The 16881-nt window shown below is 39.6% G+C and overlaps 1 protein-coding gene across 2 annotated transcripts in view; it reads right to left on the bottom strand.

Moving 5' to 3' along the window:
• The window catches only part of CSMD1 (CUB and Sushi multiple domains 1), a 1658539-nt gene that overhangs the window by 1347287 nt on the left and 294371 nt on the right, over positions 1-16881 (bottom strand). For both annotated transcript variants that reach the window (XM_083177358.1, XM_083177357.1), the window contains exon 2: positions 1-99. This exon is cut by the window's left edge and continues 118 nt beyond it. In XM_083177358.1, the coding sequence (XP_083033484.1) occupies positions 1-99 (99 nt within the window). The remainder of the gene's footprint in view (positions 100-16881) is intronic.

Raw genomic sequence — 16881 nt, 5'->3', positions numbered from 1 at the left:
TTATCCACGTACAGTTCGCATAGTTTGGATACCCATGTGGAAACCCAGGACTTTCGATTGTACCATTGGGGCCTTGTACTAAACCTCCACAATTTTGACCTACACAAAAAAATTGAAAAAAAATTACATTGTATTCAAATATATCTTTTATATAGAAAACAGATTTGTAGTCATGGAATATACACCTTTAACTACGAATCGAGTACATGATACATATGTAGACATAAATTAATGGTGAATGAAATCTCCAAAGTGAAAAAAGCGTAAATATGCATTGTTAACCCCAATCAAAATCTTTTTTTTTCCTAAAAATTGTTACCTGCTCAGTTAACAATACATATCCTGTTATACATTTGTTTCCTTATAAATTAAATATATATATATATATATATATATATATATATATATATTTCCTTTGTCAAGTGATAAAATAAATGTTCTTTAGAGAATTAATTCTAGTACCTCCTCATTTCCATTTTTCCAATACTTTTCCATTGTAATGCAGTTGAAAATTAACTTCACACTACAAGTGGTCAAAAGGCTGCCTAAGCAAAAAACTGCTAAGAATTTTAACTATTTATATAACAAAGTCTTCCAACTTTTTAAAAAAAGGCTGAATAAAATAAAATGAGTAGAAGGTGAAAATTCTGATTTTAAACAATCTTTAAAAAGCTCTGCAATTATTCTTAGAAATCGCTTGATTACATTGATATTTAAATTAAAGCTAACAAATGACTTATCTCTGTTCCACCGAATCTTTGCAAATACACACTTTGTTAATTAATAATCACTAAGTGGTGAAAATATCTTGAAAATTGAAATATGGGCGCTAAGCATCGATAAAAGGAAAAAAGTTTTAATAAAAAGAGGCTAATACTCCCCTGTTAATGTCCTTCCTTTCAATATCTCATCCCGCATTTATACTGTATATGAAAAGACAAAAAATAGGGAGATAGAGGGCAATTTCCCTCATGTAATACTGTTTTGACCAGCTTGTCAGATACACAGTTTCATTAGAAAAAATATATATAAATGAAATGTGGGGGTTATATCCCCCTTCCAAATGCACTCACACGATATAAAATTCAAATGGCTTATAATATACCAAATGTGATCAATCTGGAACTTAAAACGGATGACAATAAGTTGGGGGTAGGTCCCCCTACCCAATTTACTCACTCAGAGTTAGATTATAATTAGCGTATCAGAATATTCCTTGATCCTTGCGTCCTCTGTTCTGGATTCAATGCATATGAGTTTCCAAAGCAGAGAAAGGAAAATGACACTATGGATACTGTATATGATAAAAACAGTTATCCCTTTATTTAAATTACAGTGTCATTTAAAACAAAAACGTAAAAAAAAGTTTCACTCTGGAGCCACTTGTACTACTAAGGACCGTTGAGACCTGAAGCTTCTAGTTCTTAAAGAAGTGGACAGGATAAGTGGGGCCCCACTTTACCTGACCACTTATCCTGTCCACTTCTTTAAGAACTAGAAGCTTCAGGTCTCACCGGTCCTTAGTAGTACAAGTGGCTCCAGAGTGAAATTTTTTTTGACGTTTTTGTTTTAAATGACACTGTAATTTAAATAAAGGGATAACTGTTTTTATCATAAACAGTATCCATAGTGTCATTTTCCTTTCTCTGCTTTGGAAACTCATATGCATTGAATCCAGAACAGGGGACGCAAGGATCAAGGAATATTCTGATACGCGAATTATGATCTAACTCTGAGTGAGTAAATTGGGTAGGGGGACCTACCCCCAACCTATTGTCATCCGGTTTAAGTTCCAGATTGATCACATTTGGTATATTATAAGCCATTTGAATTTTATATTGTGTGAGTGCATTTGGAAGGGGGATATAACCCCCACATTTCATTTATATATATTTTCTCTAATGAAACTGTGTATCTGACAAACTGGTCAAAACAGTATTACACGAGGGAAACTGCCCTCTATCTCCCTCTTTTTTGTCTTTTCATATATGAATACGGGATGAGATATTGAAAGGAAGACAAAAAGAGGACATTAACAGGGGAGTATTAGCCTCTTTTTATTAAAACTTTTTTCCTTTTATCGATGCTTAGCGCCCATATTTCAATTTTCAAGATATTTTCACCCCTTAGAGTCTTTTAAAAGGTCCAGGTGGGCCTTTTCACCTGAATAAGAAAGACAGGCAGCTTCTTTTGTGCAGATTGGTTTAGACCCCACTCCCTTTCTTCCAAAATTAATAATCACTGCCTACTTGTGTGATATTCTTTAGTTATGGGTTCCGTTAAACATTACCTGACATCATGGGACAAATGTAATGTGTGAGAATCAGAAAGTGGAAAATTTGGGGAGAGGTTTTCAATTTATTAAAGTGATAATCATTCACATGGCAAAATCAAACTGTAAATGATTGCTGCTTTAAAAAATTTGGAAAACTCTCCGTAATAACTTTCACTTTCTGATTCTCACACCTTATTACATTTGGCCCCTAGAGTTAAAATACAAATGAAATGTTGTAAAATCTATTAGTTTGCCTAACAAATGTGAGACGTGGGTTGTAACCTTCTCTACAGCTCCACAGCTAATATCTGATACTCTTAATGGTTAATTTCTAAATGAGTCCAAACACAATGCATTTAAATTACAAATGTGAAAGGTGTAAAATATATTTTAATATGTAAATTTATTTAAAATCCAGCAACTAAAATGGATTGTCCACTGGTTCCTTTGCTGTGGTGTGAAGGGTTCTTAATCTCTAATGTTCCAGTAGCCCCATAACAAGCAAAGGCAGGAATCAATGTGCCATAGCCCTAGCTGATAGTACACTGGCAGTGGACATGCTTGCAGTGATGGCTCATGAATTCAAGTGAATCCATTGAATGCAAGTGGTAACTTGGGACAGAACTGCAAGAGACAGCTGAAGCAAATGATTCGGGGTGCTAGCCCTAAAAATTGTACCACTCCTCCATTGTCTTGGCTCCTACCACCCGTCTATGCACCATCTGCAAACTTTCTGCACGCTTAAAGTGGCAGAGAGGCCTTTCAGCACCTATGGGTGGAATTGGTGCTTGAGTGCCTATGTGGAATGGAAGCAGGCACCATCACCTTTCTCCACATCCCACAGGACAGCTATAAATAACTGTCAGGGAGTACCAATGGAGGAATTCCATTCATTACTAACAGGTAGCAAAATTCTGAAGGCATAGGATAGAGAGCCTTTCTTTTTTGTTTTAGTTTTTGCATAGGGAATGCATCTCTTCCTGCACATATGCTGTGTGTACAGTATATTTGTTTACCATCCCCTTTCAGTGTGTGTGTGTGTGTGTGTGTGTGTGTGTGTGTGTCCCTGGTCCAAGTATGTTTGTAACTAAGGCCACACAAGCCCCATGCCATCCTGTCCTTTTCCCCTCAATTGTCAATCGATATTACTTGGTTGGCTGTGTACCACAAAAACATATTTTTTTTAAGGAGAAAATGACGGCACACCGTTCTGCCATCCTTGCTGCCATCAAAAAGGGCACTAGCGATCAGCCCGTAGTGCATTCCTTGAGCATTTGCATGGTGTTTCCACTGTGTGATACAGTATGATCGATCAAATTGACAATTTTTTTTGGGGTGGTAACCGGGACAGATGGCTGCTCTAGTGTGAAACTAGGTGGATTATCTGCCATAACACACTAGTCCCCATGGATTGAATGACCAGCTTAGTCTGGACATTTTCTGAGATTTGGCTAGGTTCATTTGACTCTGAGTAATTGGTAGTTATTAGATACTCCCAGGATTTTGTGTGCTTACAGCAAGTGTTCTCTAACCTCATTATATCCTAAAGGAGTCAGCTTGAAGTACAAACAATGTCTGTTTGATGTTATCGATTTATTGCTTTAATGTTTAATGTTTTTCATTCATTTTTTGCTTATTTTCTGTTTTTTGAAACATGTTTTAAATAGGTTTATTATTCGTATAAACATAAGTAACTGTTTGATCACCACAGCTAACGGTGCTTCCATATTGTATGCTATGATGTTTGAAACTATGTATCAGTGCAATGTAGCTGTTTATTCTGTCATGTGTATTGTTCTATGGAGATTGTATCTAACGGTTGCCAAGAAACAAAGTCCATTAATGCCAGCTACCTCTGATGTGGTCTGATGATGTCACTAAATGTGCCTGCCGAGAGCGGGAAGATTAGTGACCGGAAGGGCTTCTGATAGCTGTGATGGAGGGTATTTATGTAAGTACTGAATTTCATTATGCCTGTTTCCTGATGAAAATGCATGTGGCATTAAAATGTTGATAACCTAAACAGAGTTGTGTCAATTATTTCCCTTTGAGTGCCGCCATCTGGACTACAGTATCTATGCGTGACATTTGCAAGCACTGAGTGTAGCGACACACTTATGGGAGTACCGACGGATCGAATGGGCGACCTTTCAATTTTCAACAGAGCATATGATTGACAAGTTTTTCACAATTTTCTTCATTGTATGAACAACAACAATATCTCTAAAATTGCGCTATACTAAAATGGTGGTCGCTTCCAACACTTGTGTAATAGGGACTACACAAGAAGTACAATACCAATAGTGTTTTCTCAGCGTTTAATAACAATTTCCCATGGAGAAATACATTTATGCACATGTAAAATATTTATTAAAAGTACAGTAAAATCATTAAAAATCAATGATTTCTTTTACACGGATCCTTGTAGCTGGAGTGATTCACAGTGTACAACTGTTGTACACCATGAATCACTCCATCTACAAGGATCCGTGTAAAATAAATCATGGATTTTTACTGATTTTACTGTACTTTTAATAAATGTTTTACATGTGAACAAATGTATTTCTCCATGTGAAATTGTTATTGGGCGCTAAGAAAACACTATTGGTATTGTATATATATATACTTATCTTTGTGGTGGCGCTCCAAATGTGCAAGTGGGTGGTAAACCAGTAATAAACAATTAATAAGACGGTGCCATCCGGGAGACAGCTAACACAATAGTAGATAGTTAGGCATGGAGGCATTCGGAAATAAATGACACCAGGCCAGTTGAAAGCCTATATTTCGAAGCCAAGAGGCTTCTTTATCAAGGTGCAGAACATAAGTTTCTCCTGCACCTTGATAAAGAAGCCTCTTGGCTTTCAACTGGCCTGGCTCCATCATTGACATATATATATATATATATATATTTATATATATGCTCCTGACGACGGTGACCACACCGAAACGGCCGTCGGGCATCAGTGGCTTGAAAGTGGACCATCATGCTTGTTTTTCTGGACTGTGGTAATTTTGTATCTGGACTGTAACCATGCATTTGACCTATACCTTCCATGATGTGTCCCCGTTTTTTGCACTTTACTTCATATAAAAATCTTTTTTCCTTTTGGACTGGATGTGCTGGCTTCTTTGTTTTCTCTAACCTATGCTTATGTGGCCCTGGCACTCAAATGATGATTTACTAAGTGTGCGAATTGCCTGGACTCTATATATATATATATATATATATATATATATATATATATATATATATATATATATATATATATATATATATATATAACAAGGTAAGGTAGACGGCACGCTGGAGATTTCATAGAAGCTGCACGGCGGCAGATCAAATGGTAAATCAAGAGGACAAAAGTCGGTCTGTGTGTCAACGTTTCGGGAAATAACCCTTTATCAAGACATGTCTTGATAAAGGGTTATTACCCGAAACGTTGACATATCTTTCCCCGGTTGGGGACAGAAAGGCACCGGAGTTGCTGTCTGTTTGTGAGTGCCTGGACTCCTTCTTGCATTATATATATATATATATATATATATATATATATATATATAGTTAGCGGGGTTGCGGCCTGGCACTCTCCATACACGCTGACAGCTGCCCCGGTGCCTTCACATAATATGAACAACGGAATAAGAAGCAGGCGGCACTCGGAGGTCTTTTCAAATGGTGTATTTGGATAAGATAGCTTGACGTTTCGGAGCAGCGCTCCTTCTTCAAAAGCTAATGGTGAGACTCACCATTAGCTTTTGAAGAAGGAGCGCTGCTCCGAAACGTCAAGCTATCTTATCCAAATACACCATTTGAAAAGACCTCCGAGTGCCGCCTGCTTCTTATTCCGTTATATATATATATATATATATATATATATATATATGAGACTTGTGGACCGGCACTCCACTTAAGCTGATTCAGCTGCCAGCGTACCTTTGCAGTAATGAAATAGACGGTAGAATCCCCACATCGAGAAGAGACCAAGCACGGCACTGGAGGACTTGTAAAAGGTGGTTTTTTATTACCTCACCGTTTCGAGGCTGTATGCCCCGTCATCAGGAGGAAAAGTACACACAACACTAAGCTGTTACCAGCTCACCTTATGTACCTGTGTTCCCGCCTGCATCCACCATCCTCCACGCCTCCAATCACTGATCTGCACCCAGCTGGAGTGGCGACATGAGATGACATCAGCGCCAACTGTTCTCTGCAGGCTAACACACGCCCCCCGCCCCCGGCTCGCAGTTCTGTTACCCGGTTGCTTAGCAACAATCAGCTGGAAGTTGGCGCTGATGTCATCTCATGTCGCCACTCCAGCTGGGTGCAGATCAGTGATTGGAGGCGTGGAGGACGGTGGATGCAGGCGGGAACACAGGTACAGGTACATAAGGTGAGCTGGTAACAGCTTAGTGTTGTGTGTACTTTTCCTCCTGACGACGGGGCATACAGCCTCGAAACGTTGAGGTAATAAAAAAACACCTTTTACAAGTCCTCCAGTGCCGTGCTTGGTCTCTTCTCGGTGTGGGGATTCTACTATATATATATATATATATATATATATATATATATATATATATATACATATATATATTTACAATTCTGCAAAGTAACAAGATCTGTGTTTATACACATCAGTAACTACTGGATAAGCCTCTATGATTCCAGTCATCATTTCATACTTATGCTATTACATGTACACCCAGGTAAATCTTTAATACTTTTCAGCACTCACTGAACCCAGATGTAACAAATGTTTCTATGTACTTAGGGAGGTATTCAATATGGGTCATGACTACCGATCTGGCCAGACAGCCGTGACCCTGGCCTGTTTTCGTTTTGTTCGACCACAGATCGCCAGGCGCGATTCAATGTCCCACTTCGCAATCGGCGAAAAGGGGACGTGTCTGCGTAAACGGCCATGGATTGTTGATATTCGGCGGCGATCGCGACAATTCATGGGCCCGACTGCTTTTAAAGTCAGGCCCAATCTGTCGATCTGCCTCTTCAATGCTGTCGGGAAAGACAGAATTGAATAGATGTTCACCGCTATTTCCCCCGTCATAAATAGTGGCCCAGATTGAATACCCCCCTTAGTCTTAAAACAATCACAAACAAGCCACATACAGTATTACACCAAAATGCTTTTTATTGTGTATAAAATAATTAGAGCAAAAAGAACATCTTTAAAAAGATTTTTGGAGCCACATTGCCGTTGTTGATAAACAACACATATTTAAGAAAAAACATGTTTGCAATTAGATTCTTTGGAAACAAGTACCATAGAAGCATATTTTTGTAATGTTTGTTATTTTGTTTTATGGAATGCTTACTATTTACATAATCTTGTTAAGTCTTCAGCATAGTTATCATTCAGGTATCACATAAATACATCAGACTTTTCATAAGAACATATTTCTAAAATAGCAATGGATATGTAATGAATGGCTTTAATATAAAGTTCACTATGAAAACGTATTTTACTGATGTTTACAGCTAGCAAAAGGTTATTTGGGGAATTCAAGCTAAGTTGTTGACTTAAGCTCTGCAGCACTTTGCACTCCATGAGACACAGATAAGAATGAATAAATGCTTTGTTATAAATATAAGCAGGAGAATTAAAGTTGATAACTATTTTACATTTAGAAATACCAATGGTATCACTTCAGATTTGTAAAAAGAAAAGAATAAAATAATAATCTTACTCGGGACTTGTTTCCTAGCACGGCGCCCATGATTTTAATCTTGTTACATAGTTGCGATGCGATCAATGCGATCAAAATGATGATTTCATTGTACAATTACCCTGATGGGTGATTAGTATGTTATATGCACCCCCTTTGTTAATGCCACTGCCACTATTAACGGCAACCCGAAGCGTGGCGAGCGAAGCGTGGCGAGCGAAGCGTGGCGAGCGAAGCGTGGCGAGCGAAGCGAGCCCGCAAGGGCGGCGCTATGCGTCCTGCGACCTTTTCATACCCCCACTATCCACGTCGGCATGGAGTTCATTTTATATAGTGTGGCGAGCACAGCGAGCCACCGAGCCCGAATCTTTTCATCTGACAACTAAATCCTCGTCCAGGTGACAAGAAAAATTGTGTTTAATAATCCATTCTGCTAGATCAGAACCCATGTAGAACCTCATCTGGATAGTTCCCCTAAAGTATAAACATACCATCACGGTTTTTTGCCAACAAATTTGTTCTGCAACCAGGTCTGAATTAGGCCCTTCAATGTAGACATGATCAGTAATTAGAATGGTGGGTAAAAATGTTTCTATCATTATTCAAGACTATGGCTATACTGTAAGTCATAAATCAGACAAAAACTTCTAAAAAATGTCAGGCAGACATATTTTTAAAATACAATTGGATTCTTTACTCAAGAGCATACTGTATTATGCTTTTGTTTTTTCCTTTAAAAATAAAAGTTGTTAACTAATGATTTTCCAGTCAAATAAATTTTTTCTACACTGAATGTCCATAAGAGCTTGGAGTGTCCCCAAGCTAAGCCTATTAACTCATCCTGTGGCAGCCAATCTTGATGTATTTGCAAATTTCAATGTATTTGGACTCAAATGTCCAGGCTTAGAAATTGAAGCATTTTAAAAATATATAATATCTTAACATAACCTTTGGCAATATTGGTAGCATCCCTGATAATTGTTTATTATGGCGTATGGATGTAAACTTTGTATACCTGCATTCCCAGAGAGTTGGCTGTTTATGCAACTAAGTAATTCATTATGAGTAATTCATTAAAAACTGGCCCTGATATTGACTTTTTGGGAACCTCTAGAGTTAGTTCTCAGAAAATAAATTCTATTATGATGGTTGCCATTATCTGTGTCTGGGTGTGTGAGAGGGTCCTCTGAAGCCCCATCCTCCACTAATGCTTTTATGTTTATTGTGGAAGACATCTTATTTTTGACGATAATGTGATGCACATCATGTGCTGTACTATACTTGCACTCGGCTCTTACCATGGTGGCTGTGGTGGATACAATGGCTGAGAATAGGGTGAGATATACAGTGAGGCTGACTGGATCCAGGGATGCCAGAATGGAACTGAAGGCCCTTTATTCTGGGGAAACCAGACAGGAGCAAGACACAGGTGGTCAGTGGCGTAACTATGGAGGGTGCAGGGGATGCAGCTGCTATGGGGCCCGGCCGCTTGGGGGGCCCGTCAGCCCAGCAGGCAATCCCCTGCACCCTGTACCTGTAATGTATAGGTGGTGACTGTGATTTTGCCGCATGTGGAGCTTCACTTCCGGGGTAGAGGGGCGAGTCGAGCGACACTGGGAAGTAACCTCCAGGACGTGTAACAGTGTGTGCGCTCAGCACAGGGTTTGCGGCTACCTACAATAGAGAGACTCCTGAGAGGATGATGTCCTCATCTTGCGAGTCCTCCAGAGGTACAGTAGCTCCTTAGCGGAGCAGCTAGCAGGTGGATCGGCATTCACTGAGAAGTCCCGTGACCCCATCAATCACTGCAGTGTGGTCTGCTGCAGGAATGTGGATATCCCGGTGAGCACATCACAACAGCCTCCTACATCTTTGCAGCGCCGTGTGGGCAGTAGACAGAGTCACACCACTGATGGTTGGGGGAAGAGAACACACAATATGTCACTGTTCGCAGAGGCCCGCGGCTGGGGATGTCTGCAGTTTGGGCTGTGCAGAAGCAGGCAGGGACACTCTGTATAACCCCCAGCACACAGCCTTTTTACTCTCCTCGCTTTGCTCCTCATAGTACTGCAGAATCGCACTGGTCCTACATGCCCCCTCTGTCTCAATGCTCCCATTTACCTTTGTGCCCCCTCTGCCCATGTCTCTTTGCCCCCTCTGCCCATGTCTATGTGCCCTCTCTGCCCATGTCTCTGTGCCCCCTCAGCCCATGTCTCTGTGTCCGTTCTGCCCATGTTTCCATGCCAATTCTGTCTATCTTCTGCCCTCTATGCCTGTCTCAGTGTCCCCTGTCTCCATCTCATGCCACCCTCTGCCTCATGCTCCTTCAGCCTCTGTCTTCAAGCCCCCTCTGCCCCTGTCCCCATGCCCTCTATGACCCCATGCCCCCGCTGCCTTTGTCTCTGTGCAACTTTTTCCTCTGTCTCCATGCCCCTCCTGCCTGCCTTTATTTCCCCTCTGCCTCTCTCTAGCTCTGCATTCTCAATAACTCTCTTTGGGCGGCATACACTAATGTTATCTGGGTTTTTATGACATTTTCATATTCCCTAACCCCCTTCTGCCAGGGCAGCGTTGTAGAGGCTATCGTCACTGCTTTATATCCACTATAGTGGAATCCTGATTTAGGGGGCCCCTTAAAAATTTTGCTATGGGGCCCACAAAGTTCTAGTTACGCCTCTGTAGGTGGTGCTGGAAAATCTCTAAGGTACGTAATCCTGGGATCCCGGACTAGGACTAAATTCCAAGGATGCCGAAATAACTATAACTCAGGATAGCCAACTTGGCAATAACAGGATCCAGGGACACTGGAAATAACTTAAGGTAACTGGTATCTGGGTTGCGGATAATGCACTAATAGCATCTGAATCTGGACAGTGATTGGCATGTGGAAAGTGTCTGAGAACTGATGGCAGGTACTGTAGCTGGGCTGAACCCAGTGGACTGGGTAGGGGGTACTGTGTCTGAGCTGGACCAAGTGGAGTGGGTAGCAGGTACCATGGCTGAGCTGGAACTAGTGGAGCAGCTAGCAGGTACTGTGGCTGGACCCAGTGGAGAGAGTATTGTAGCTGGGCTGAGCCCAGTGGAGAAAATAGCAGGAACATACCAGATAAACAGTCAGAACAGAATGTCTGAAGCCAGATAAGAAGCAGGGAGAGACAAATTATCTTTACAGATAACAGTACAACATTGCTGAAGGCAGATATATTTTTTATGGATATGCCAAAGCCAAAAAATCTCAATGAAACCATGGGGAAGCAATTTTTTTCATATTAAGGAATCGTTCCTTGTAGCCCTTTTGGTAGTTATGGTTTGAGTCTATACAGACTGGCCATACTGCTTTTGTACTTGTCAGCAGACTCAAATGACATTTATATTTTCAACTTACAGACTTCATATACTTTGGCTTATGAAAACTCAAAGCATAGATTTTCAAGAATGATATTTTCCTGATATTTATAACCATAATTATATGTTCATAGTTAATGAAACTGGACATACTGTAATTTTATAGGTAACACCATAGACTCTTCTATTACATACATTCTACCTTTGATCTGCAGTAAGATGTAAAGTACTATTTGACAATAAGTTAAAGTCTAAATAACGCTACACCCATCCAAGAAAGCAAAAGTCAATGACTATTTGTGTTTATAAGACGTATCTGTGTTTAGAAGAGGGGCACACAGCTATTATGTCTGGCTTTATAATGCCTTATCTCTTCTAATCTTGCTCTATTTAGTCATGCAGCTAGTTTCTCTAGCAAGTAGCCGACACAACCAATTAATTTATAATAATGCTAAGAATAAATTAATGGTGCAAAGGCAGGATTTATGAGGCAGAAAAGCAAATAAGTGTACATAACCGTATCTTTTTATAGGTGAGTTTTTTATATAGTGAGTTTGAGTAATACATACAGTACTGTACATAAAGTATGTGTCCTTGGACATGATTAAAGTAAAATAAACCTATTATGCAGTAGAGTTATTGCTTAATTTCTTGATGACATCTATGGAAAAAATGCATGTAATCAAACAATTAAAATGTAATAATGCTCAATAAAATTCATATATGTTGCAATCTCTTGAAAGTGTATTGCCTTACATTTGGCCTTTACAATGAATCATTAACATAACTGCACATGTTCTGAATAAACACCCCACAGTTACAGGATAATTATTCAGGTTATGACTCTAAAAAAACAGCTATAAAATGAAAAAAGCGCATACCATAGTAGTAAGATTTCTAATATTTCAATGGATATATTTCTGTGTGTACAAGCAAATATTTAAGTGTTTGAATGTTCCAGTGACCATTGTTGGTTCAATTATCAGAGAGTGTAGTCTACAACAAACAACTGTGAATAAGAGCTGCATATAGGCTAGGGAGAGCAGTGATGAATGCAACTATTGTTTGAATTTAGTAATAGCTGAAAGGGCATTAGTGGTTGTTAATGGATCAGCAATGGAGAAGTTTGACATTTGAGATACACAAACATCTAACTACAGTAAAATGGAACAACATGGAGCACATCTTTCTGGAATAGTGATCTAAATTATTCCCAGACAGTGTTGTTATTGCAGCAAAATGTGACTATAACAAACGTTAAGGTTTGGGTATAAAAAAAATATGGAAAAACAATATCATATCATTCATAAAAACACATTTTTAGCTGGATGAGGGCAGTGCTAGACCATTGCTTGTTAAATAAAAAAACTTTAGAGCAGTGGCATAACTATAGTGCCGAAGACCCCACGGTAGCTTGGGGGAGCCAGCGCTGTTGAGGTCTGCAGGGCACCCTCAAAATGCCTGGCCAGCTAGTGGGCGGGATTTACTAAATCAGGGGAGAATACGAAGTGGAGAGAGAACCTCTGCTACCCTGCACCACCACATCCTCTGTTGTGGGAGGTAGCAACCAGTGCCATAGTTAAAACAATCTACCCAGGATGGCGGTGGGGGGCATGACATCACGAACGGCATGGTGGAAACATCCAGTCCACTCAAGCTGGGAGATAATATGGATGAGGAGTAGCAGTGTGGCAGGTAACAGTGACTGGTGCAAACACCACACGCTAGGCCACCTGCACCCTTTGTGCTGACTGCCTGACCCCCAGCGGGAGACCCATCACCTAGACAGCCCCAGATCCCAGCCCTGGCTGTAGCACTTTCAGTGAGTACCGAAACCACCTGGATGCTGGAAGAGGGGCATCAAAAACTTTTGGCAGGGGAGAGCAAAATTTTGAGTTATGCCACTGCTTTAGTGTATATTTTGTAACTCTAGATTAGTGACATGAAAGTTTTGAAGACTTTTGCAAGGTATCGTAAAATGTGTAAAAGTTGTAATTTCACACATTATATGTGTATCAACTGTAATCCAAGTAATTGTTTTTTTTTTGTTTTTTTAAAGGGGGCACTGTAAATGGATACCATAAAATGCTATGATTACTCACATTGGTGGTTTACTGTATTTCAAATCACGTGCATTTCAGATGACTGTTTTAAAATGGTTTCCTAAACTTGTCAAATTCATAAAAAAGAATGCTATGCTTGTTGGTATTATTTGCATATTTGCTGGTACACAGCTACAAAAGAATGTACAACTATATAAACATCTTACACAATCAGGCTGTGTCAAGCTTATATACGTTTATTAAAAAATAAAATTAACATAAATAATCATGAGTATTTTTGGTGGACTAGTACTTTTTACTATACATATACCAAGAACCTCAATATTGCTGTGTGTTGGATTGCAGAGTTTATCTTTATTATAGTAGAGTGGGCAGCAGTAATATATTTTTCTTTCTTTGAATAAGTACATTTTCCAGCATTATAGCACCACTTACTATATGTTTAATTAGGATGTGTAGTCCAAGTTTACCCTCCCCATATATTCATGAGCATGACGGTAGAATGATGATACTCTGTCATAACTGATTAAAACTCTACACTTGTCAGCACTGGGCTGTAGCCACCTTCAACAGGGAATGCAGAATAAACCCCAGGAATATGTATTACCACTTATTTATATAGCACCAGTGGCAGTTTTTACCTATGGGCTGCATAGGCCATTTACATCAGTCCAGTGGAGCCCAGTGGAGCTTACAATCTATATTTCCTACCACATGTACATGCAATACACCAGGGGTAGCCAACTCCAGTCCTCGAGAGCTACCAACACTTCACATTTTTCAGTTCACCTTGCAGGTACACAGGTGCACTCATGACTGACTGACATTTTAAAAGATCCACAGGTTGAGCTAAATAATTCACTTGTGATTCTGTGAGGAGACATGGAAAACGTTAACTGGTGGTAGCTCTCGAGGACTTAAGTTGGCTACCCCTGCAATACACATTCACACTAGGGCTCATTTTGGTTGATAGTCAATTAACCTACAAGTACTGTATATATTTTTGGATTGTGGTAGGAAACCAGAGGACCAGAGGAAACTGACACAAACAGGGGGACAATATACCGTATATACTTGAGTATAAGTCGACCCGAATATAAGCCGAGGCACCTAATTTTACAACAAAAAACTGGGAAAACGTATTGACTCAAGTGGGACCCTCACTCGAGTATAAGCCGAGGGGGGCTTTTTCAGCATAAATTTTTTTCTGAAAAAGTAGGCTTATACTCGAGTATATATGGTATGCTCTGCCAGAGACTACCAACTGCATTGCATAGCAGTTTTTACTTTTCCATCATCCCACCACCGAAGAGTTGTTGGGTTGGAGGTAATAATTAAAATCAGTATCCATGGAGTAACAATGTCAATGAGAAATGTAAACTAAAATAATTACTGTACTTACCTCATTTACATTTTCCAATTTAATAATTTCAAATATTTAGTATTTTGTAATGTTTAATATTTTATTGTGGGTACTTATGTATTATCTGGGCTCCCATGTTAAATGCACCCCATTTTTTCATACCCCTACTATCCAACTACGCATGGAGTTGATTTTATATAGTGTGGTGAGCGCAGCGAGCCACCGTGCCTGAAGCGTGACGAGCGCAGCGAGCCCCGCGAGGGGACGCGGTCTCATAAGAAAAACGGAAGCCCAGATATTACATAACTACCTTATTGTGTTTTACTTTTAATCCAGAATGTGTTTAAAAGCCTGTTTTTAATAAATATACTTTGTTTTTGTGAAAATAATAAGAACAGTAATGCTTTTCTCTTCTAGTGATGTGCGTGCTGTAAAGACTTACACTTTTATTTAACCATTTGCTAATCTCACACACCTACACAGAATTGGAATAAAAAAAAAACCCTTGTATATAACTTAGGGCCGGTTTCAGTATATCTGTCTAATATTGGAATGTACTGTACTTTAATCTACTGTACTTTACATGAAATAATCAATTGTAAATAAAAGGATGTTTGGATTTTTTGTATCCAAATCTTAGAAAGAGCAATATGGTCTATGGTCTCTTTGAATCCCAAACACGAGTACTTTTAGACTTCTATATGGATCCATTCTATTCATAAAAAAAGTTATTTTGAAACCTTTCAATTATGCTCTTTACAATATCAAAATGTGTCCACAAAAATCTGTCCTATTTATTTTATTAATAACTCTACATGTACAACAAAAATATTCTACCTGTATTTCCTATTGCTTGACTAGTCAAAGGCGATGAAAGGGCACTCAGATTCTGAGGGGAAGCGGTGACTCAAGAGACAGCAGAGTCCAGACCATCTGCCCCCCAGCTCAGTCAGATTCTGACTGCTGCTGACTGTTTGCATCACTGTAGTTTTAAGCAGCATGTAGAGATAAGAAGGTAACATGCTGGCTGATGCAAGAGTTCTTCAATTTTTTTTACTGCTGCTGGAGGGAAGATGGTTTTCTAAGAGGAGCAAGCAGTGGATGGGACATGGAGTGTGAGGTGGAGCTAGAGAGACACCAGGGGATGGAAATCTATAGCCAGAGAGATACAGATGAGCTGGAGCTAGGGATGCACAGGGGGCATGAGACTGGGAAAATACAAGAGGATGAGCGAATAGCTGAGGGCCTGTATTTTCTGGGGCTGGAATGGAGGGTTCCAAATATATGAGTAAACTAGGCTTTAAGATTCATGTTGCCAGCCCTGGTGCTTGACTATATGACTACAGTATATAGCATAATCACCTTCATATTATCTACAGCTGCTACACCAATGTCCGTTTAATGTTATCAACATTATATCACAATTTAATCCTCTGTAGTCTGCATTAAAGTTGTCAGGGTATACCATACAGTATATCACACGTAAATATATTAAGCAAAGTGCTGACATTTAGGGTTCTTTGCTGAATACCAAACTTTAACCATTAATTATACTATTAACATCAAAACTACAGCGTCTCCTGTCCTTAGGCCAGGGGTTCCCAATCTTTTTCTAATCACGGCACCCTAGAGTATCAGACTTTTTCCACGGCACCCCCAGTCCCCCAAAAATATATATCAAATTAAGTAGATTGTGTTTATATGTGCTTCTTAGGTTCAGTTATGTGGTAAAGGGCAGGATTTGCTTCTGATTGTACACATTTTATGATTGGCAGCCACCAGCACTGGTTTTGTCCAGAAATAATTGAGGGTATTGGTGTGACCCACGGCTGCTGCCACATTCCAAGATCCATGCTGTATTCATGTAGATCTGCTGCTGCCCGTGTTAAGTATCATAGCCTTATACATTGCCTGTAAATAAATGTATGCTTTTTTGCTTTATTCACAAAGTGGATGTGCTGGTCCTATCATTGGCTGACTGCTAGTGGTATAAGACTTTACAGAAATAATTGATCACAAATAATTTGAATTGGTCCTGGATGACCAACCCGAGGCACCCCTGCAAGTGTCCCGAGGCACCCTAGGGAGCCTAAGCACACAGTTTGGGAACCACTGCCTTAGGCCAAACTTTTATCCATTTAATTTTGTTT

The sequence above is a fragment of the Crinia signifera genome, chromosome 3 (assembly GCF_055691185.1).
Source record: "Crinia signifera chromosome 3, ASM5569118v1, whole genome shotgun sequence".
Taxonomy (NCBI): domain Eukaryota; kingdom Metazoa; phylum Chordata; class Amphibia; order Anura; family Myobatrachidae; genus Crinia; species Crinia signifera.
The sequence above is the reverse complement of the archived record's forward strand: the minus strand, read 5'-3'. Positions and strand labels throughout refer to the sequence as shown.